Source organism: Vicugna pacos, chromosome 21 (genome assembly GCF_048564905.1).
Source record: "Vicugna pacos chromosome 21, VicPac4, whole genome shotgun sequence".
Taxonomy (NCBI): Eukaryota; Metazoa; Chordata; class Mammalia; order Artiodactyla; family Camelidae; genus Vicugna; species Vicugna pacos.
The window spans coordinates 17247680-17271668 of record NC_133007.1 but is presented as its reverse complement, the minus strand read 5'-3'; the positions used below and the strand labels follow the sequence as shown (position 1 = coordinate 17271668).

The window sequence follows — 23989 nt, the reverse complement described above, 5'->3', positions numbered from 1 at the left end:
TCTCCTGCTTTTCTCCCTGGTAACCATGTTTATTTTCTGTCTATGATTCTCCTTTGTAAATAAGTTCATTTGTGTCCTTTTTTTTTTTTTAAGATTCCACAAAAAAGTGATACCATATGCTATTTTTCTTTCTTTTTCTAGCTTACTAAACTAAGTGTGACAATCTCCAGGTCCATCCATGTTGCTGCAAATGGCATTCTTTTTTATGGCTGAATAGTATTCCTGTGTGTGTGTGTTTACCACAGCTTCTTTATCCAGTCATCTGTCTATGGACATTTAGTTTGCTTCTATGTCTTAGCTATTGTAAATAGTGCTGCTATAAACATTGGGGTGCATGTATCTTTGAATTAGAGCTTCCTCCAGATATAGGCCCAGGAGTGGGATGGCTTGATCCTAGGGTAAGTCTATTTTCAGTTTTCTAAGGAATCTCCCTACTGTTTTCTATAACAGCTGCACCAAACTACACTCCTACCCACAGTGTAGAAGGGTTCTCTTTTTCTATACCCTCTCCAATATTTATTGTTTGTGGACTTTTTAATTATTCTGACTGGTGTGAAGTGATACCTCATTGTAGTTTTGATGTACATTTCTCTGATAGTGACATTGAACATTTTTTCATGTGCCTATTGGCCATTTGTATGTCTTCATTGGAGAAATGTTTGTTAGGTCCTATGCCTATTTTTGGATTGGACTGCTTTTTTGTTGTTATTGGGTTGTTATGAGCTGTTTGTATATTCTGGAAATGAAGGCCTTGTCGGTTGCATTGTTTGCAAGTATTTTCTCCCATTCTGCAGGTTTTTTCATTTTATTTATGGTTTCCTTTGCTGTGCAAAAGCTTGTAAGTTTAATTAGGTTCCATGTGTTTATTTTTGCTATCTCTGTTGCCTGGGTAGTCTGCAACTAGGAGAACTTTGCTATGATTTATATCAGAGAACGTTTTGCTTATTTCCTCTTCAAGGAATTTTATGGTGTCTTACACTTAAGCCTTTAAGACATTTTGAGTTTATTTCCGTGTATGGTGTGAGGGAGTGTTCTCATTTAATTAGTTTACATACGCTGTACAGCTTTCCCAGCACCACTTTTCTCCGTTGTATATCCTTGCCTCCTTTGTAGATTGACTATAGGTGTGCGGGTTTATATCTGGGATCTCTATGCTATTCGACTGATCCATATGTTTGTTTTTGTGCCAATACCACGCTGTTTCGATTACTTTGGCTTTGTAGTAGGGATAATTAATTTTAAAAGAGTGGGAACATGCTAGCAAGTTGATAAACAGAAGACTTAGTTTTCCGAAGTATGATGAACCTGTGTGCCCCTTCATGGTGTGCTTTTAGTAAAATCAGCCCTGACAATTTACCATGCCCAAAGATTCAATTAAATATTAGTCTGCTCTCCAAGAATAACCTAGACACTTTTCCTGTTTTAAGCCGTCAGTATTAAATGCTGAACCAATCTGTTGATGACAGCATCCAAGTCTGAGCCCTAAAAGCAAGCTTCCTTACCGTTATTCAAAGTGGAGGCATTTTGATTTGACTCAAAAGACATGATGGAACAAAGGTATTTATCCATGGTCAAAGAGAGGAATCATTTAAAAGACAATTTATGAAATTCGATCAGGAACATCCTGATCACTTCAGGCAAGGGGAGAAGTGTTGGAAGAACTGTGTACTTGGTTGATCCCAGCAATGGTTGATAAAGGTGGTAATAATGTGTGCCAAGCCTGGTAGAAAATCAGCTGCGCCTTATCAGACCTGGCTGTGCACAATGACACACCTAGAGCTGAAAGTCAATCACTGAAACCCCTATGGGAAAAATAAGCTTTATTCTAAGCCTAGAGTTATCTGGTTTCTAGTAGTTTATTTCCTCACTGAAATAGTTATTTTTCTAAATGATGCTTGATAATAAGCACTCATGATTTCTTAAAAGCCTAATTGTAGAAGAGACTGCACCTAGGATCCCACAGTTGGCAGTGGTGCGAGAGCTGGAGGCAGCATCTGGTGGAACAGAGGTCTTTGAATCTCAGAGTCTCTCTTGAAAAATCCTAAGTATCACTCTTGCCACCTGCCTGCCCTGCCCGCAACTCCATCCCTCTGCTGCACAAAATGATTGAGGAAAACTGGCGTGTAGGCCCAAAACTTACAAAGTGAAGGGAGACCTCTGGTGTCCCATAATCCCACCAAAGTAGATGACTCCAGAGATTTAGGCCAGGTCCTAGAGAGCAGTGAGGAGTTTTTCTGTTTGGAGGTTCCTCTGCTAACAAATTTCTATGGAACCTGCCACTGCAACGGGCAGGAGGACACATCGGAGGCTTCTAGCTGCCTCTCCCATCTATGGAACACGGGGAATTTAGCACATACTTAGCATTAAGGCTCAGATATATGGATGGTCCAAAGCAAAACCCTTATATGCAGTCAGATGTCAGTTTAAATTCTTACAAACCCTAAAAATTCTTGAGTTATCTAACAAAACTCTAAAGAACTTTTCAGATTTGTGCCAATAACTGAAACTAAGCTGGGTTTTTTTTGTCTTAATCTACCTGTCACACAAGGAAGAAAGGGCACGCCTTAACTGGAACCTGCTGCTTCATCTTTCTCACCTAGTACATTCTTCTGAAAAGTCTCTGCTAGGATCTCATAAAGCTTCTTCGTATTTCTGTAGAAGGCAGTATGTCTGGTATGTTTACTTTAACAAACAAACAAAAGTTTTCTCCCCAAAAGTTTACTTATCACATTTAAAGTACAAAACCAAACACACAGATGCAGATACTGGACCATAAATGCATACCTATACATACGTTACTTAGACCTCCTGAAACCCATCTATTGAGCCTGATACAGCTACCAGTAATATCTCTTGAACAAAAAGCAACATATCTCTCAAAAACAAACTTGTTACTAGCAATGCTGTCTGTCACTTGAAACAAGAGAAAAAGATATTTCATAGGAATAAGCGAATTACCAAGTATAAACCCAATATGTTTATATGGACTTCTTTAAACATTCTATAGGAATAACACATGAACCTGCCAATCAAAGCTTTCAGGCATAATAACTACGGAAGGAACTTGCGTTATGAGAAGATATTTTATGAGGTTAATTACATTCTAAGCGATTGCTTTGATTCTGGCTTTTAATTTAAAGAAAGGACTTTGTCTAATAGCACAGCATTTCTAAGTCTTATTTTTTATGGAGTTGTAATGAATCTTAAGGCAACTACCGAAGTCTTAAAAATTAAACTGGTGACTAAAAACGATGACCGATTTTTAACTCTGTGTTAAAAGCACAGCTCTTCAGGAAAATAGCAGAAAGTTTGGACTTGCCAGCTAGAGAATATGTGATGTCTCTGAACACAGAGACATCCCTGCTGATCATGGGGACTAAGTGCTAACAGCTTCTTTGTTCTAGAATGTCACCTACCTCACATGCAGACCGTAGGGTACCACCCTAAGATGCCTGAACATCTCCATTCCGGGCACCCAATTTTCTCAGCGCCTACTCCCATAACTGAGAGCCCATACATACAGAGATATGAGTCATTATCAAAATTAGATTTATATTAACGGCTTCACAGCAGCAGCACAAAATGTACTCAATGTCACGTTTCCATAGGAAAGGTAGTATTTACACTAGACACTTCAGTCTCGAAATGTGGACTTGAAAACATTCAATCCCCAGTAGTCAATGAATCTGCTGAGGGTCCCACAACTCAAATCCTAATTCAGCAGAGCAAAAGCCCCTCCTTGGCTGCCAGGCGCTGGCGGTGGACTTTGTCTTGCTGCAGCTCCTCGTGATTTGGATGCCAGAGTTTCATGATGATCCTTTCAATGTTGAGCGCGTATACGGTATGTGTAGGAATGACTTCCCTGTGTACCTGGGATTGAAAAATCAGCACATCTCCAATTATACTTCAGTATACTTATTTTTCCAACATACAAAATGAAAGTAAGGCTTCTATCAACAAAAGGCTCACACAAAAGACACACAAACCTATAAACTTTAAGTCAGAACCTACTGAATCCTGAATCAGGTAACACGAAAACAAGGATGTAACAAGGCTCTAAAATAACAAAGGGAGTTTTCTTTAGTTCACTGGGGAGGTGAGGGATAGGGGAGGTAAGTTAGGAAGGACTCCTGGGCTCAGGATCTGCAAAATGAGGCCAGTATTGATGGCTTTAGTTACAAATAATAAAAACTGAAAAACACACTCAAAAAAGCCAGGAAATGGAAAAGCTGGTGAATACCTTTGGAGACCTGAAGAAACTCTGAACCTACCCATAAATCGAGGTAAAGCTTAAGGAGCCCAGAGTTACCTGCAGAGCTTCAAAAAGGTCGTACATGTTCACTGGAGGCAAAGACGCGGGCGGCGTGTCCCCCGAGCATGCCAGCAGGAGCGCAGCCTGCTGCTCGGCGTCGTCAGGGGGCGGGTGGGACGCCGGGTTCTGGCCAGCGCAGGGAGCAGAAAAGGCTGGGGGGCTGAAAACAGAACATTTCAGAAATATTCCCCGGTAACGAGGATGGAAGCAACCAAACAACTAGAATAGGGAAGGGTGGCTAGAAAACTCCCTATCAAATATATCTAAAAACGAATCAGAAATTAATTAAAATTAATTTAAATTTTTAAAGGCAGCCATCTGTCGGGCTGGAAATAAAATGTCATGCAACTGCCTTTACCCTTTCCTTCCCTCCTTCCCTCCCTCCCTTCCTCCCTCCACAATGTTAAAATATTTACTCAGTCAGGATACTGAGCCAAAATTGTTTCCTGCCCTTAAAGAGCTTCTAGTTGTTAAAAAAAATTTAAAAAAAAACTTAATTAAAGGAAAATGGCATTACAAACAACTGATTTGGAGAGGAAGGTAAATGGTACTAGAGACAATGGGATCAAAAACAACAAACATGGAAAGAAGACACAGCACAAAAGAAGCAACAGGCAGAAATGGCGGGTGGACAAAATCCAGATCTCGCCAATTTCCCAAATTAGAACCCAGATATAACATCAGCTGGGGAGACAGGCATTTTTGCATCATTTACAGTAGGAGAAAACCTATGCAATTGTGGAGAACACGCAGGAGAAACGACAGTGAGGAGGGAGCTGGGAGGATGGGAAGCACTGCTGGGGCGTGAGCAGTGCGGGCAGCAGACGGGCAGCTCGGCTGGAGAAACAAGCCGGGCGGCGGGGGAGAGGCCGTCCCAGGGACGGGCCGGCAGGCGGAGGGCCGGAGGGTCAGACACCGCTCCAGCACTCACCCACGACCAGGGCCCACTTTCTGGGGTTTGTTTTTGTCTCTAGAGAAGAATGACTCCCAAATGAGAACAAATAATCCCAAACAGATATGCCGGAATGAGACCGAGAAAGGAAATCTTCACCTATGGCAATGTGAACAGTGAACCCAATTTAAGGTGCTGCTCTTCAAAATGGGCCTTGTGAGCCGTGTCAAGGGCCTTGAAACAGGCACCAGTCCCACCCCTCCCTGTGGTGCCGGCGCGGTCAGCTCAGCCCTCCCACCTGCAGCCCTAACACTCCTCCTGCCTTCCCCGTCACCTTTTCCTCAGAACTTTTATCTCCCTGTCATCTCTTTACCTTCCTTGTCCCTGCAAACAGACAACACAGAGATGAAGGTAGCCCAGGTCATCTCAGAGGGAGGACTTGGGACATCAGAGAGGCCCAGGGAGCCCTCAGTGGAATGCAGGCAGAGGGGTCCCAGACACTGGAGCTGAGAGACCAGAGCTGCATAAGAGGATGCCAAGAGCAAGCTGACAACACTCAGCACAGGCCACTATCTTAGGCTGCAGCTACAAAAGCCAGATGAGGACCTGGAGAAATACCCACCGCTCCTCCTCCCACCACCAAAAAACCCAGCCTTGACCCAGCAACCAGAGGCCACGTTTCTGAGCGAGTGCCAGCCTGCCCCCACCACCAGGCAGGTGCTGTCCATCAGGAGCCAGCAGGACGCACTGCCCCAGGGAACGAGTCCACTGCAGCTCAGAAAGGGAGGGGCACTCACATTAAACCACACGCAGCAGCCGAACTCTACAACTTCACTTCTGATATAAAGAGAACCAAAAGGGTTCACTAGTTATCAGGCAAGGATGCAACTTAAGAAAATAAAACAGCACAGCTTTCAGAGCTACCGCAGACTTGCAGACACACAATAACCAATTATTTAACAGTGGTCTATTATGTAAGAGTGGTGTAACGGACTAGAAAGGATGGGTGCAAAGCCACAAGAAATGTTATATACCTTTCTATTAAGTTGTTGTAAGCTACTACACTATTCTTCAGGTATGGCTGGGGGGTCACATTACTACCAAAGGCATATTTAAAATGACCATCACGTAATCGATAAGCTTTCCTTCTTGACACAACTGATGTCAATATATCTTTAAGGTGATTCTGTAAAAACAAGAAGAAAAAAAAAAAAGAAAGAAAAATAGCATGAACTCCTCTTTAAAAGCAAATCATAAAACTTCCATTGACCAAAAAATGTGGATTGGCATTTAGTGGATGGAGAGGTGAGACAAGCCAGCAAATGCTGAAACCAAATGAACAGGAGAGCCACAGAGCCACAGCAGAGCAGGAGGGTAAAGGAGGGGGCGAGACGTGCTATTTTTATTTAGTTCTGTTTAAGATGGGCTTGCTCTACAAGAAATTTATTAGTTTTTCTATCTCTATATTGACTCCTCTCTCTCAACAATGATTTTCAGATAGCTTTAAATAAAAGTACAAAAAATATATAAATTTTTAAGAGGCAGACAACCTTGAAGTTTGGTTTAAAAATGGGACAAAAAGTTTCAAGATCAGGGATGCACTGGTTATAGCACCCAATCTACTAACATCCTTGCATGAAAAGAACCCTGGCTCTCTCAAAAGCCATATGAATGACAGGCACGTAGGAAATAAACAGAAAGTTAGGTATTTAATATCTCTTCACCTCTGTGAGAGCCAAGTACATAGGAGAGGGTTAGAGAGTGTCTGTGAAAACAGGATAGAACTAGTCCCAGCCTAGCACTATTAACAGGGGAGCCAGGGTCGGGCACGGTGTTAGCAGTAAGATCATCTCAAATCGGGACTTCATGGTACAGTTTATAATTTCCACACACAGAAGTCACGTAATGTTTATAACTTCATGAGACAGCTATTATTATCTTTGAGGTACAGGCGAGGAAACGGAGGCCCAGAGAACTGAAAGGAGTTACCCAGCATCACCTAAAAGCCCCTGTGCACTACAGACCTGGTGCACATTTCATCATGCGCCTCACTGAGGACAGTGAACGGAGGGAGGAAGCGTGTGCTGGGACAAGAATCCCACGGTTCAGACGCCAAGTCTGATAATGCTCTTCAGTTCTGTGCCACAGCAAAATCAAGCAATTTTAATCTTTAGGATTCTCAATCTCTTTTTTTTTTTTTTTTTGCTTAAAATTTGTTCTCTTGTTGACAAATTAGACATCAGATCAAGCAGAAGTGTTAGGCCGTAAGTAACCTGTCTAAAAAGCTTAACTAAAGGCAACTGTTTGGACTGTGATGTGTTTCTCCTCTCAAAAGAGAAGAACTTCAACTATGACAATTCTGAGATCAGAGTGACACTTTGGCTCTTTTCTTGCAGTATCAACTCTGAACAATACACACAAGCCTGTCACAACTCAATCTGTCAGGGTGTTTCTGCCACCAGCAAACTAACCTCCACCGCATAGACCACAGCGGAGACAGCCTCCTCGGTGACGTTGTCCAGCCCGTGTTCGTAGGCAGTCACTATCATCCTCCCTTCAAGCTGACCCCGAGTGGGAAGCATCATTGTGTGGGAACAAAGTTTCAAGTCATCATCATCTTGGGGATCCTTTGCCACAAACTGCTGGGCTCCCGAGAGGGGATTTTGAGGCTGGAATCTATGCTACGGGTAAGAAAACTTCTCAAATTATTCATTACCACGGCAAGTAACAAGACACAAACAAAAGTCATCAGTGTACTAGACCTGAGATCCCACAAATTAATGCGACCAAAACCATACCACAAAGGTTTAAAAAAAAAAAAGGAACTCATGCACAGATAATCAGATTCACATCCATTACACGGTAATAATGAAGACATGAATTAAGGGGGATTATGGTAGTATGTACAGTAGTTTATTCTATTCAGTTAATACCTTGGTAATCACAGAATATATGGCCCTGTGCTAAAAATAACAAGCAAGGAGAAGGAAAAGATATAAAACTATTTTCAAACAAGTCAGAGCATTTGAAGTATATTTGTTATGTAAGCAGATTCTGAAAGTATAAATATGTAATTAATGCTTCAAAAAAGCTCGAAAAAGCCTAGCCAACCAATATAACAGATCTAATAACAAATATTCCAAGAGAACACGGTGTAGTGTAACTCTTCAGTTACTGTTATCTCCTACCTAAAATCATCAACACAGAATCTTTCTAAGACACAGTCTTTAGCATTTTTAAAAATAGTTTTTCCCAATCTTTTCCACTCATAAAACCTCAGCCTTCCTCTGGAAGATTCTGAGAGCCCATTTACATTCTCCATCATCAGCGGGAGATAAACCCCGTTAGCTTTTGTTTAAGCCCAACATATAAGATTTTTGTAGCAAATGTGGTTTGTCCCATTTGAAGTTTGTACTATAAGAGGAACACCTGTTGTTTTTCTGGTTTCCAAGTAAGTATAAAACAGTATTTTATATCGAATATGCCTTTTTAAGTCAAGTGTATGCCTCTCTGGAGATACAGATGCTCTGCAGAGCAAATATTACTGATATAAAACATAGAGCAAAGGTAAAAATAAATATTTGTTGATGTTAATCAATAAAGCTATCAATACCCAGTCACATCTATAAAAGGCATACTTTTGGGAAAATTGTTCCCTGGATATAAACTGGAAAAAGCAAGTTATTCTAACATGTTTACAAGTTTCACAGTGCAATGCCTTCAAGACTTCTCTGAGGACCCCCAGAAGGCTCAAGGCCCAGCTGGGCATCACCAGGACCCTAGGAGCAGAAGTCTCAATCTGAGAAACATTATTCATTCAACAAAAAAATTTAAGAGAAAGATACACAGGCACAGTTTTTGAATCACTGAAAAATCATTAGGTACTAATGATAACATATTTAGTATTTATGCAATAACAAACTAGAATTATAAAAATTCAGACACCTGGGACTCACAATCTTTGAAACCTTACCAACTTTAAATACAGAAACACCTTTTTCTCCCCAAATCATGCTCCTTTTTTTCAACGCTACTACCAGTTATAACATTCATTTAAACACTAAAGCCAGTTCCGTCATACCAGTACTTAAGTTAATCGTTACCAAGATCTACTGAAGAACAACCTACATCAAATTTCTGACGAACAGAAGAAAGCTTTTTCTTTCCCTTTGGTTTTCCAGGTTTGGCTGCAGAACCCCCTGTCCAGGGCAAAGATCCAGCACCCTCTATGAGACAGAAAAATAACAGTCATTAAGAGGAAAGAATGACAACTGGTAACTGCTAAGTTTGCTTAAGTGCTGAAAGTAATAAATGCTTAAAATTCAGGTCTTCTCTTTCTGCTTCTCTAAACAAAATTTTCAATTCTCTCAAATCGCATGTTTTTCTAGCTATAACCAAAATTGTTCTTTTAAGAAGACAAATTCGTTTTTCACATTTTTAACTGTTTATTGGCTGTTTGTTTGCTTACTAGTAGCAGTAGTAGTATAAAAGTAGGCCAGAATTTTCTAGTTCAAGATGGAGAAGAGGTATTTATCTCTCTCGGCCAAGACTTTACTACTAAAAACGACAGCAGAAAAAAGTAAATGGCACACATCCACAACAGAGATAAAAAGGAAAATGAGTGGTGGACAAGATGAGAGCTCAACAAATTTCAACGATGGGTGGAGAGGAGTCGACTTAAAAAGTGGACATATGATCTGTCCAAAGCTGTGATCTGAGCTAGGCAAAGTTGGTAAGTGAAGTGGAAGCAAGTCAACCTGCCCAGTAGAAATCCACAAAGAATCTCGACTTGGAGAAGGTAAGGGCAGTGGAAACCAGGAGGGACAGTATAGCTAAAAACAAAATTAATGGAAGATCTATACTGGAGAGTCATCCACACAAACCCCTTCCCTTGCCCCTAGGACAGGGTCCCTTGTTCAAAAGAATTTCAAGACAACCTCAGCAGAGCTTTAAACCAAGTGTGGGGGCCCTTCTGAGTTCATGGGCAGTTCCTGGCCCATGAAACCAGCCCTGCTCCCTCCCACACATGGTTTACGTATGTGTAGGCTATGTGTACCAGTGGAGGGAAGAGAATGGAGAACTCTTCCCTAGTTAAATAGAACAAAATTTCTGGGATTTACCAAGGTAGCTGGCATAGACGTTAGCACCCTAGAGCACAGCTCTCTGCAGGCTGGCAGCTGAGGAACCCCACTGCAATGGCTGGCCCCCTCTCCTGCCTGCTCACCCTAAAGCACAATCTCCAGGCAGTTTTATGCTTCAATCTTAAATATGAATCACTAGCCATCTGATGATAATCTGCAACATGATAGGGAAAACCAAGCTAAACAAGCAAAAAGCAGAGATCCTAGAAATAAGGAATTCAGACAACACAAAGGACTTTGAATAATTTCTAACTCGTATCCTCAGAGAAGTTTGAGAAGACGTGTATCCATAAAAACAAAAAGAAGATGCTATAAAAACTGCTGAGTTAGTGAATGCATTGGACAGAAAAGCTGAAAGAAAGAATTAAGGAAATCTCACAAAACACAGAGCAATAAGACAGTGAGACAGATGTTTAAAATCAGTAAATTGAGAAAAATCTTTTAAGCACACTATGAGGAACTATTGAGGTCCCACCAGAAACACAAAAAACAAAAGCAGTTGTCTTTGTGAACAGGTCTAGGAGTGGGAAGCTTTTCATGACCTTCTATACTATTTTTTTAAAACTATGAACATATATGATGTTAAAAAAATCAAAGTAATACAAGCTCATTATAAACACTTGGAAAAAATACCCTCAAAAAAATTTTTAAGAAAAAAAATCACCCATCATTCTAGCAAAACATTATTTCATGTTGATGTTTTTGGAAGAATGAGTTTGTAAAGCTTTGAAAAAAAAAAAATACTCCCAGTGCCTCAGTTAAAAAAGGACTGTTTGGGAAGTCAGGTTCCTCTTTTCCATCACTTAAAGTGTCTTCGGCACACCCAGATCACACCTGGTACGGCCAGTCAGTCTTAGGTGATTTCCCACAGAAATCTATTCCTGACGCATGGAAGTGGATGTGAGGTGATGCTGCAGCTGAGTGGCCAGACACTCTGGGTGAGGAAGCGAAGCACGGTCAGAACTGACTCCAACCCCAAGGGAGGACGGAGGGCTTTACGGCAGCGGTCAGATTTCAGTTTGGATCCAACCCTTCTACTGACTAGCTGAAGAAGACCTCAGGTAAGTTCTCACTTTCTCTTGTTTTCTTCTCTCCAAAGTTTGTTTCCTAATCTATAAAGAGACTAACACCCTGCAGAGTTGTTGTGAGGGTTAGAGATAACGCAGGCGAAGTGTCTAGGGCATTGCAGTTACTCAATAAATAACTTTATCTAAAATCCTCTTTCCTGTCTGGGTTAGAAAAATAGTAACCAACCTGCCCACAATTATTAAAGTGCAAAAAACTGTATTTCTATGTTTTACTTTTAATAGAAATCACCCCTTTGTGGCCAGCAAATATGAATTTCGTTTTGAGGAAAGATATTTTGGGTCTTTGGGAGAAATAATCTCTCAAATTTCAATGTTTCTTTGTTTATTTTTAAATAGTCAATAGCAAACATTCAAGGATATCAAAGGCTTTATTTAATTAAAATCAGCTGCCTATACTTACTAATATCACTTCATAATTGTTTTGGTATTTTTTTATTTTAAAAAACACTTTTTACATGTTCGTTCATCTGCTTTTTTATAACCCTGAAAGGTAGATATTACTGTCCCTATGCTATAAATGTGAAAGCTAAGAACATTCAATAATTAACTACAGTATCTAAACAAGTGGGAAAACCTGAATTTGAATCCAAGTCTCTTGACTCTTATCAACCAAGGGTTTTATTCCCGAATATCCCACTTACTGTTTTGGGTGTGGGGCACTCTGGAATATACCCACCTAAAAAGTGAGATCTAATCCTCACAATGTTGGCTTTTCAGGTCAAATTAAATTTTATACAATGAAGTGAATTATCCTTATGATCTAACTGGCTCAAGTCCGCTTCTATTTAAATTACATAAAACATCAGAAATCTGACAAAGTGTGAGACTCTGCAGAGAGGGCCTGATGAGGGCTGAGGAAAGCAGCCTCTCCTCTCTAACACCAGTCTCCACAAACCCTCCCTGCCTACCGCTCTTCATACCCATGGCAACTTCTGTGAGTGGGGAGGAGCTGAGCTTCAGGGGAGCTTATCTGAATTCTCTATCGTACAACAGGGTTGGTACAAAATACTAGCCATTTCTAGATAAATGTGGGCTTTTAATAAATGATCATCAGAATCACCACAGGCCCTTTAAAAACAGCAACAAATTCACCTCAACCGACAGCAGGAGGAACTTGTAAATCCAACTGTTTAACTAGAGCCCTGGATAAGTTTTATTACAAGGCAAAATTTTAATGTATTTAATCATTTACTTTTGACTACCTGATTAAAATACGATGGCTGAAAGATGTGACTTGTACCACTTAAGCTCCAAACAATCAGGGGCAAAGAGGTCATTCTGTCTACACCTGTTGAGGCTGAAGTGACAGACTTAGCTCCCACACACACCCCAACATGCTGCTATCCGCTCCCTTTGTTCTCCACCAACGATCTGCCAAACACACGCTGAAGCTCTAACCTTCCAGTGCTAATATCTCACTTAGGAATATGAGTGAAAGTCCAGGTTCTCAACATATGCTGTGGCTTCCCCTCCCTCTAATTCGTCTTCCCTCTGTCAATGGAAACCCTCTCCTACACCAAACGCCCTCTCTTCACGCTCCTCAGCATCTTTATCCTGATCACCGACCCTCCTCACCACCTCTCATTTACTTAAGCAATCTAAACCCCGCTGACTGGGGAGTAAAGCCCGAAAGTCAACGTAAGGACAAGGAAACCACCTGCTTTAAAAAGATTCTACGGGGGTGGAGGGAGGGTATAGCTCAGTGGTCGAGCACATGCTTAGCATGCATGAGGTCCTGGGTTCAATCCCCAGCACCTCCATCAAATAAATAAACCCAGTTAACCCCACCCTCCAAAAAAAGAATTAAAAAGAAAAAGAATTATAAAAAAGAAAGAAAAAAAATTTTTAAGGTTCTATAAAAGAATCTGTACTACATAATAAAATGTTTCTTCTGAGCAGTTCAGAGAACATGTCATTGACAAGCAACCCAAGTGTCTGCTAAAGGAAGCAAAAGCCGAGCAAGCCTGGTGCTCCGTGGCTTTGCTGACTGACATCCCCGGAAGCATTTCCACTCCCTTACCTGGTGTAGACACCAAAATCTGACAGCGCGTGAGAATAGCCAGGAGGAAATCGTTGTGAGAATGGACTGAAAAAGGGAAGAGTGTCACAGGTCAAAGACAGAATATTTACAACATAAGGAAACCACTGTTTCAGTCTAGTTTTTAAGGACTTTCGATATCCCCGACTCTGCCATTCTTTTCACTTAATTTTTAATATCCACATCATTTAAATGACCTACAGACCACTCAAACCAAAATTTTATTTTTTTAAGTGAAAAGAATTTAATTTATTGCAAATCTGGGAAAACTTCAGAACAGTTAAATAACTCCCCAGGTAACTGTTTTACCATTATCCTGTGTGAGAAGTCTATGAGCTTCAAGGTCAAACTCTTCTTTGCTGATCTTCTGCTTGAACCACAACTTTAAGTTAGCCCAGTATCTGCAGAGGCAGAAACAATGTTAAGAACCACAGGTCTGTCTTCTTCCCCCAGTTCACCTTATCTGCTTCAAATCCCAGGGAAGGAAGGAGATTTTGCACTTCCTAGTGTTATGGGCTCAGTTGTGTCCCCACAAAATTCTGAAGCCCTGAGCCCAGTAGCCCAGATGTGACTGTATTTGGAGACAGGCCCTGTGAAGAGGTAATTAAGTAAAAATGGAGTCGTCAGGGTGGGCCCTAAGCCAGTGTGACTGGTGTTCTTATAAGAAGAGATTAGGATACAGAGAGAGACACCAGGCAACGGGCAACAGGAGAGGCCTCAAAAGGCAACAACCCTGTTCACACCTTGATGTCAGAACTTTCAGCCTCCAGAACTGTGAGAAAATAAATTTCTGTTGTTTAAGCCACCTCATCTGGTCCTTGACATTATGTTATGGCAGCCCAAGCAAACTAGCACATCTAGGAATCAGAATACCATCAGAGCAGGACAGTCCTCTCCAAAACGGACTGACCGGTAGTCACAGAATCGGACTCATGAGCCAAGGAGCCAAAAACCACAGCATCACCTCTCCTTCCTCACCATCATCTTTCTAAACGACCTCCTCCCCAGGAACCAAGATTTATATTTTAAAGTACTATTAAAATGATCACATACTGCATATTTAGAAATTGCTAAGGGAGTGAGTAGATTTTAAAAGTTCTCATCACAAGAAAAAAATTTTAACTATGGTGAGAGATGTTAACTAGACTTACTGCGGTGATCATTTTGCAATATATACAAATTTCAAATCACCTGAAATACAAATACTGTGTCCCTGAAACTAATACAATGTTATATGTCAATTATACCTCAATTAGAAAAAGATTTTAAAATGTGTGTGTTTCATGGGTTGAGGAGTGGACATTAATACTGAGTCTGGGTGACCTCTTTCCTTTCAAATGAACTGAAGTTTTTACTCTGGCTGAAGTAATGGGTTTCACCTCACCACAAAGAAAATACCTGTGCGTATGAGAAACATGGTGGTTTTTAAAGTGAAAACCAACCACTAAACATAAAAAGTTACTACTTGACTGGTAGAAGAAAAAGATTCAATCTTTTATACCCTAACAACATTATCAGAAATAGGAATAAAATAACGTGATTTTTCACAACCACATCCCTTATTTCAGTCCTTAAGAAAGCTGCTCCTTGTTCATGAAACAAAACTAAAAATTACTCAGTACATTTCTTACAATCACTTTCAATTCATGATTAGCTACTTTCTAATGCTCATTTGAGTTTCTAACAGAAAAGAAAAAAAAAAAAAAAACAAGATTTCTAAACGAAATGGTTTAATGTTCTCACTGCCTTATTATACCCCTGGCAGGGTTCCTCCTGCACATAGCAAAAGTCTGCCTAAGTAAGTATGCAATTGCTGGGTTCGTGTGCTTATGTTTTACCCCCTCGGAGAAAACCCACAGCTTTAGTGGAGTTTTAAAGTTGCCCAAGACCCATTTCATTCAATAGCAAAACTTGTTTAATTCGTTCTAGAGCATGGCACCACTTCTCACCTGATAGTCACACACCTATTAGTCAATAATAACTTCCAACAGTGAACACTTAAATGACATCCCTCGTTTTTTTTTTAAGGACAAGAACAATTATAAAATGAAATAAAGTTCCACAGAAAAACAGAAGTCCTTTCCCATCCCATTCTATACAACAAAAGAGGATAGTAAGATGACAAAAATTTTGTTATTTAAAGGCCCTGTGTCCCTATTGTACAAGAAAGTCACAAGTATCTTCATAGAGTGTGTGAACTTGCTCCAGAACTAAGGCAAGGCTCTACCAGGAAGCTCTGCCAACATGATGCTCTGTCTTCTCCAGTGGCAAACTTTCTAACCCAAATAGCAAGAACTGGCTCTCGAGTTGAAGACTTGCTCCCCAACCCCGGTCCCTGTATCAGCTTGCTGTAGAGCCACTGATAAATGACTGTTTTCCTCAAAAATACCAAAAACAAAATCAGTCAACCTCTATGTAGGCAAGGATGATGGGTGACAAGTATAAGTGGGTCAGACAAGGAAGCACTGGAGATGCCTGGAGAAAATTAAATAACACATGGCTAAATCATCAAAAAAAAAAAAAAAAAAACCCAGCTAGGGACCCATTTGAAACTGACACTCTACTGGGTACTTTACAAAGTGAGTTAGCTAGCAAAGCTCATGTCTTTCAAGAAGGTGACATGGGCACACGACCTGACATAAAGGACATGCAGACTACTGCATAAACAGAAAATGACTCATATCTGAGTTCCTTATATATCTTTTATGTTTTACCTACAACCAAGGACCCACTGAAATGGTCCGGTTGTACAAACCAAAGCAAACTACTAATCAAGGAAATGTGAGAAATGACTACACAGCAATATCACAGATTGTTCAACCAAGAAGCACTTTTTATGGAGCAGGAGGGGAAAAAGACGATGAGAAAATGGGAAAAAACTGATACAGAACAACACTGTACCACTAACCGCTCCTGGCACAAAGGCATATTTTGACTGCATTGTTAATAGAGATTCAGCTACAGATGCACCAAACTTACCTTTAGCATCTGTATTTGACAGCACTGACCTTTTAAAGACCAAACAGGGTATACTAACTTCAACCTTTCTGGCAACCCCGCACCTGTGTGAAGAGTGTGGGGTCACAGTGTGGGGTCACAGAGATCACCATAGCATCTAATCAGTCAATTATGCACACAAGCCAGGCCCTTCAGGTTTATTGTGGTATGGAAACATTCACTTTCAAATATTTGTAAGCATCCCAGATGTAACAGAGTGAAAAGTCCACTGTGCTTAAAAAATGTTAATTTTAGCAATCAGTATTACAAAAATAATCAGCCATAGTAATTAATGAAGATAAAAGCTCTCAATTTTACCTATTAAAATATTTAAGAATTTTTAATTAAGCACAGAAATAGACTGAAAGTAAACATGAATATTGAAACATAACCTTAGGGAAAACATTTTATCTTTGGCAGTCAATTGGTGTTTACAAAAAATTAAATAACTATGCCAAAATAATAGATCAGGTTATTAGATTTTAATTCTAGTCTTTGTAGTTTGATTTATTAACGTTCCTAATATCAAAATAATCTTTAAAATTTATACTTTGTTTTTAGTTACTCCATTTAGGCCATGAGTATTTCAAGAAGTCTTACGTGGGAATTGTGCATATCTCTGTTAGGATGAAAAATATAATGTCAATTCTGCCACCCCAAAATTTCACAAGAACTCCAAAACTCACGTAGGACTTCTAACTTAACTTCAATCCAGTCATGATAAAGAATAGAAAGATGAGAAGGTGAAAGTGTTGGAGAAAAAGAAAAGTATTCCCCAAACAAAAAAAAAAGAAAAGCTCCTCGAGAAACATCATTTGAAAGTGCGCGTCTACTGAGCAATGCAAATGTGTAGAAACCACCTAGCAGCGCCAACACACGCATTATAATTTTAAACGTTTAAAATCTGCTTCTTATACTTTTGAGAAATAAAATTGTAATAATAAGACTGTTTTGAAAATTCCCTAACTCGTCCCTGTTACCTCGGAGGGTTCCTTCTATGACTTCGGCCTTGGCTGAATTATTGATTCAACACTCGGCCATTTCAGCAACGGGCCCGACTCTGTACTGGGTCCCCTGCTATAACCTGGTGAAAGTCTGGCTGGGCGCCTCTGGGGTCCTTTGCAACCCCCTATAAGGAATCAGAGCCAGAAGTCAGACGCGAGGGTCCCACTCCTGCCGTGACTTTTGAAGTTACTTAACCTCTCACGATCTCAGTCTTCTCATCTATCAAAAGGTAATAATAACTGTACCTATCTCACATCTCCCTCGTGAGGATTAGATGAAATTGTACATTTAGAGCACTTAAAAGGCGTTTGATAAATGTCCGCTGCTGCTATTATCACTGTAACAGCAGTAGCGTTCGGTGGCTATTTTACCGATGGGTCTGTCGGCCTTCCGAAATTGCTGTCCACGCTCTTGCAGACAGTGCCTGCACAACACTCGAGCTCAACAAGCCTCCGCCTCCAGGAAGCCCTCCTGGAGCGGCCGCCCTACGCGGTGCCAGCTCGGACCTGGCTGCTGGCAAGCACACGGTCCCGCACCCTCGCGCCGGGGCCCGCACCGGCTCTAAAGGCCCTTGGGCGTCACTGAAGGCGTGGGGTGAGCTTTTCCCGCCCCACCCAGGGCACAGCCTCGGGCGAAGGCGCCCGCCCGAGTCCCGAAAGAACCCGGGAGGCCCGGCCCCTCCAACGCGGTGAGGCGGGCTTGCCCGCCGGCCCCGGGCCGGCCCCGGGCCCGAGGAAACCCAGAGGCCCCGCCGCCCGCGACGCGAGGGCTGCAGAGGCCTCGCGGCCGCAGGGAACGACTCCGGGGTGGGTCGTCAGCCCGAGGCCGGGGGAGCACCCGCGCGGAGGCCCGGAGCCTGCGATCAGACAGCTCTTACTGTTTCACGTTGTCCCCCAGGGCCTCGCTCAAGTTCTTCTTGGCTGCCTCCAGCTCGCTCACAAAGGTCGCCATTGCTCCCCACTCTCAGCCCGACCTCAGACCTCTCGGCCAACGCGACCAGCAACCGAAAAGCCAACTCGGCGAAGGCTTCGGCTCCGGAGGCTCCGATGCTCCCGTCTGCCCCGCCCCCAAGCGCTCAGAAGACGTTTGTTTTTCGGCTCCGCCCGCCTTCCCGAAGAGAAAGTACTGAGCCAAACTCCGTGTTTTCGCGGTCCTCCTCCTCCCGCCCCCTCGAGTCACGTGACCCGCCTGACCTCGCGCTCCCTCGCCCCACCTAAACGCGCCCGCCCGGCCCGTGCTGCAGCGGCACCTGCAGGGCTGGCGCATCCCGGCCCGCTCAGTTTACCGCTGGGCAAGTTCCGAATTCGGCCCCATATCCTTTTATGTGGATGAGTATCTTTTCCCTGCAGGTGAACAAGCAAATGTAGTATTGATTTTATTCTCTTTCGTTGCCTTATTTTTTTGCCGATCACTAATCATCTAACATGCCACTTCATTAACTTGGTTATTTTCTGCCTTCTCCAACTAAAACGTGTAAGTTCCTTGAGGACAGAATTTGTGTTTTATTTATTCACTGCTGTTTCTCCTAGAGCAGTGCCTGGCACATAGTGGCCTCTCAGTAAATACTCACTGAGTAAATGAAGTAATTATGAAAAATTGGGAAAATACACAGAAGGGTAAAAGGAAAAGAAAGAAAAAATGTTACAAACCACCCCCGGACAAACTCTTAACTGAGAGAGATTCCTCCTCCTCATAATTTATAATCATACTCTATCTAAAGTTGTGCATCTTGGTAGGATATTTTGTTTTTTCCCAATATAATAATATAAATACTTTCCCCTGGTATTACATTATCTTTGTAATAATAATTTTAACGGCAGCATATTAAATACCCCACAGGAAAAAGGCACACAATAACTTGTTTCCCAATTGTTAGACTGATTATTTCCATTTTTCTATTAAAAGCAATATTGTAATAAACTTTATGCATAAAGCTTTTCCTTATTGAGGATTATTACTTTAGAACAGAAAAGCTTTACTCATAAAGTTCCTGTTTTAAATGATAGAAATGTTTATGAGTCTCGGTGCATATTGTCACATTGCCTCCCCCACATTTAAAATTATCCTAAATGGCTTTCAAATCTTGTGTCATTTCTTCACAGAGATCCCTTCAAGTGTCTTCGTTCATTCACCAAATATACTGTGAACTCCTATTATGTGCCTGCCACTCTTTTGGGTGCTGGGGATACAAGGATGAACAAGACAGGTAATGTCTTCCTATCTGTGTCATAAAACCCAAAGAAATGTTGACTTTTTTTAAAAAGTAGTTATCCACTTATTCTTTCCATGGCTCCCCACTGACTCCTGAACAAATTCCAGCCTCGCTAGCCTGGCATTCACATTTTCTTATGACCTGGCCTCAGCCCAGCTGTCTGCATCAGCCCCTTAGAATGCACTCTACATTCTAGTTACTTGACTTTCTATAACAAACCACATGATTCAGCATATATATATATCCCCTCTGCTAGTTTTGAGACCTGTGGGTGGCTCCCTACATTTTTTGCAGTCAGGTTCAAGTATAAAAGGGCCCATTCAACAGGAAGAGGAAGGGGCACAGAGGTTTGGGTATATCTTCCAGAAACAGTCCCCACTTCCCATTTCTATCACTACCTATCCACTAAGGAAATGACTCATCTCTTGGAGTCCATGCTTGAAAACGTGCATACCTCTACACGTCTTGCTCAATTGACTAATTCTTTCTCTCTCATCACTTTGTATACCTATTAGCACTAATTTCAGTGTAATTAATTATTCAATGTTCATTTAAACTGTAGGGTTAGACAATAGAACAAAGACAAACAGACATCTGACCAGTGTACCTCATAGAAATGAATACTAAAACCATTTGTAATTTGGTAGTTTAAAGAAACTAATTTTAAATCTTCTTTTGGTTATAGCAATACTTGTAAAATACATACCTCTTATAGACAACTATGAAATAACTTCAGAGAATGTGTGTGAAAGTCGTTTATAAAATGTGAAGAATTCTACAAATGTTAGTTTAATCTAGTTTTTTTTAAATTGAAATATAGTTGATTTACAATGTTGTGTTAGTTTCTGGTGTACAGCACAGTGATTCAATTGTACATATATATTCTTTTTCATATTATTTTTCATTATAGATTGCTGCAAGTTATTGAATATAGCTTAATCTAGTTTTTTTAAATATGGCTTTTTATTATTCTATAGCAATTTTCTCTTTCCCAATTGCAGGCTAGTTTGAGCGTAACTAGTAAAGTCAACTCAATAGGATATTGGGAACAGACAGTATGAAATAAGAATTTCTGTTATTTACATTCTCATGTCTTTTTGCCATTTCATTAAGTTGAACTGTTGAAGGGTGATAGTAGTATTTATATATTGCCTGTTTTTATACAACTTCTTACAATATATAATTATAAAAATTATAAATATAATTGTGTACAAATACAATACAAAGAACCCTCCCCACAAAAGTCTGTTTTCATAGCTATTTTACTTACGTAACCATGAAAGCTTGCCCTCTGCTTGCTTAATTCTTCCCCAGTTCTGTATTTTATAAAGCACTGGTTTGTTGTTTTGGCAGTAGGATTTGATGTTGATGGAATTGTGAGATGTCTCAGCCCTGGGGAGGGTGATGGTGATGGTGATGGTGATGATAATTTCTCCCAGATATGATATTTAGTTTCTTTAGACCTATTTATAAATCACTGACTTCTTCTTTACACTGGCTAGTGCCTAACACAGCAGAAGTATTTGATTGACTTTCTTCCTCTGCTCATTGGCATTGATTCATTAACTTTTTCTCAAAGCACTGTCTGCAAATGTGTGAACTGTTTCCATCTCAGATGTCAGCAGCTCTGCTTTACTGGAAGAACTCTTACAGTTCAGCTTTAAAATATTATTGATAATATTTTTAGTTGCCCTATTGAAATTACCCTTACAATCTTCATGGTAATTGGTAATACTTATTATGCAGTATACTATGATATATATGGTACATGCATATGGTACCTACATGTACAGTTATACTGTAGAAGACACTCAACATATCTATCTGGTAGAATTAAATATTTCAGAAAATTCTGTATCATATTCTTCCTCATCTGTGTCTATATTGATCTACAGATTTTATTATGGTTAAAGGTTATAGGCTAGAAGGTACTAGGTCCTAGTAAAATTTATGGTTGAAAACACTTGGAGAAGCATGTCACATTGACACCACATATATTTATTTTACGTCTGCCAGAAGAAGGTAAGGAGGTTCTTAATCTTTTTTTGGTGCCACAGACCTCACTGACAGTCTGGTGAAGGCTTTTTTAGCTCTTCTCAGAATGTTTCTAAATGCATGAACTTCATAGGATTACATTTAAAATCAATTTTATTGAACCACAGTTCTATCCATGCACCTCAGCTTAAAACCTTCTGAAGCTTTATAGGTGCTTAGGGCACTCAGGCTGCTATAACAAAATATCCCAGACTGGGTGGTTTAAACAACAGAAATTTATTTTCTCACAGTTCTGGAGGCTGAAAGTCCATGATTAAGGTGCCAGCAAGTTTGAGATTCTGATGAGGGTTCTCACCTGGCTTGTATGCGGCCACCATCTCTCTGTGTTCTCACATAGCCTCTCCTCGGTGTGCGGGGAGAGAGGGACTGAGAATGAGAGAAAGATAGCACTCTGGTGTCTCTGCTTCTAAGGACACCAGTCTGTTGGATCAGGGCTTCACCCTTATGACCTGATTTAATCTTAATTACTTTCTTAGAGACCCCGTCTCCAAATAGAGCCACACTGACGGTTAGGGCTTCAACATACGAATTTTGCAAGAGTGGGGGATGCAAATATTCAGTCCATAACAGTACTACAGGGAGTTAGCTATAGATTCTCTTTCTCTTTCTTGGAAGCTCTTGGAGGTAAGTTTAGGACTCTGAGAAATGGAAGGCATCTAGGGATTCTCGTGAATAAAAGACACCCAAGGAACCTCCAAGAATATTGAAAAGTGAGCATTGTTTTTGCAATGCATTTTGGTACTATCGTGGTTGTAATTAACTTGATTAAAGCATTTTTCCTGGAGTTCATCTCACAATAGAGGAACACACATTTAAGGAATAGAAAGATGAGGTATGATCTGTAACATAGATGGAAGATAATTAGAAGCCAGCCAACCATACAATACTTTGTACATCGTAAAATGTAAATAACTCTAAAAATATTAGCTTAGTCATTTTAATCTCTTCTTAAAATTACCCTATAGCAATTTTTCTTCCTCCAGTTGGAGGAGTATGAGTAAAAGAAAAAATATTGTTGCAACTAAAAGAAGATTTAGAATTAGGACAATCAGCTGAGAATAGAGGTAGAGTTTACCTTCAGCTCAGAGGGCAGAATATGCAGGAGAGCTGGACCACTAATTGGCTTCTGAGGACACAAAGAGGCAGCCAACAACTGGCACAGCCTCACAGATCTCCCAGGATATTTCTGTGCCTCGAGGGGAATCTGAGAAGCAGCTTTTCATTCTGTTGCCTCTTCTCACTCTGGGAGCCTGACAGCCAAGACCCCCTTGGTCCTATGATAGTAGTAAGAACGCTACAGAGAGTCTGTAATGAGATAGAGCTCCTATTAAGAATGAAGTCAGTCTTGGGCATAATAGCAGAGGTATTTATGGGACCATTCTTTAAACTTTTCAAAACATGAGTTCTGAAATTGCATACGTTGAAAAGGAACTCCTTCAAGCCTCTGTAAGCAGCTAGCCGAACTGAAGTTTGGAAAACTTCGCTGAAAGCTTTGGCCTCAACTCAGAATGTGGATAAGAACTTTTCCAAGGTGCTAAAACATATTTTTGGGTAGTGATGGAGGTCAGACATTACAGAGATCTTTGGCACTGGGGGCAAGAAGTGATTCCAAACTGAAGCACTGTCTCTGGGGTTACTCATGACATAGGGAGACTATGCCAGATAGAGATTAGGCTTCACACGTCACCCTCTGGAAGGAGGGAAAGCCACAGTGCTGATCCAGAAAGATGTCTTGCTGTGTGCTGTTGCCCTGAGAAGCCTGACCCCAGGGATAGAACTTGATAAGTGAATTTTAAAAGATTTGGCCAGGGTTCGTTGAAATCCGGCAGGTGATTTACTGACTGCAGTTGTACCAAAGAGAGCATCCCACCCATCCACTTGCTGGACGCTTAAGCTATGCCTGTCTTGCTGGGGTCAGGATGGGCTCGTGTTGGTGGATCAGTAACGCCTTGATTAAAAGTACCGTCCTTCCTTGCAAATCTGTGAGCACTAGATACATTGTTACTATTTGCCTGACACTCAAAGAATGGCTCCCACCTCTGGCCTACTTTATTCCAGAGAAAACTCAGGAAGATCACGTGATGAAGGAAAGGCCAAATTGTGGGTCCTCTAATTTTGCGTCCCAGATTTTCCACCACTTCTTGTTAAAGAGGTAGTTTAGGTTCTTGGATTTGCAGATTCAGTTTGGGTGCCTGTCTCCTTCGGGCAGCCGGAGCTGTCTTCCGCCTGGGAAGCCTATGTTCAGCGCC

At 41.0% G+C, this 23989-nt stretch overlaps 1 protein-coding gene and 2 long non-coding RNA genes across 3 annotated transcripts; 1 reads left to right on the top strand and 2 right to left on the bottom strand.

Moving 5' to 3' along the window:
* Nucleotides 1–28: 28 nt before the first annotated feature.
* Nucleotides 29–18489, bottom strand: TADA1 (transcriptional adaptor 1). Its single transcript, XM_006209020.4, has 8 exons — nt 18351–18489; nt 13781–13872; nt 13454–13519; nt 9333–9430; nt 7676–7885; nt 6239–6390; nt 4310–4472; nt 29–3870 (listed from the first exon to the last, which is right to left on the bottom strand). The coding sequence occupies exons 1-8, from the start codon at nt 18422–18424 to the stop codon at nt 3718–3720; spliced, it is 1008 nt and encodes a 335-aa protein (XP_006209082.1). The 5' UTR covers nt 18425–18489; the 3' UTR covers nt 29–3717.
* On the top strand, nt 18213–18851 carry LOC140688051 (uncharacterized). The gene is made up of 2 exons (XR_012062744.1): nt 18213–18279; nt 18371–18851. It is a non-coding gene; the product is annotated as an uncharacterized lncRNA (long non-coding RNA).
* A 3088-nt stretch (nt 18852–21939) lies between these two features.
* LOC140688050 (uncharacterized) lies at nt 21940–23939 on the bottom strand. The gene is made up of 2 exons (XR_012062743.1): nt 22816–23939; nt 21940–22106 (listed from the first exon to the last, which is right to left on the bottom strand). It is a non-coding gene; the product is annotated as an uncharacterized lncRNA (long non-coding RNA).
* Nucleotides 23940–23989: the final 50 nt, after the last annotated feature.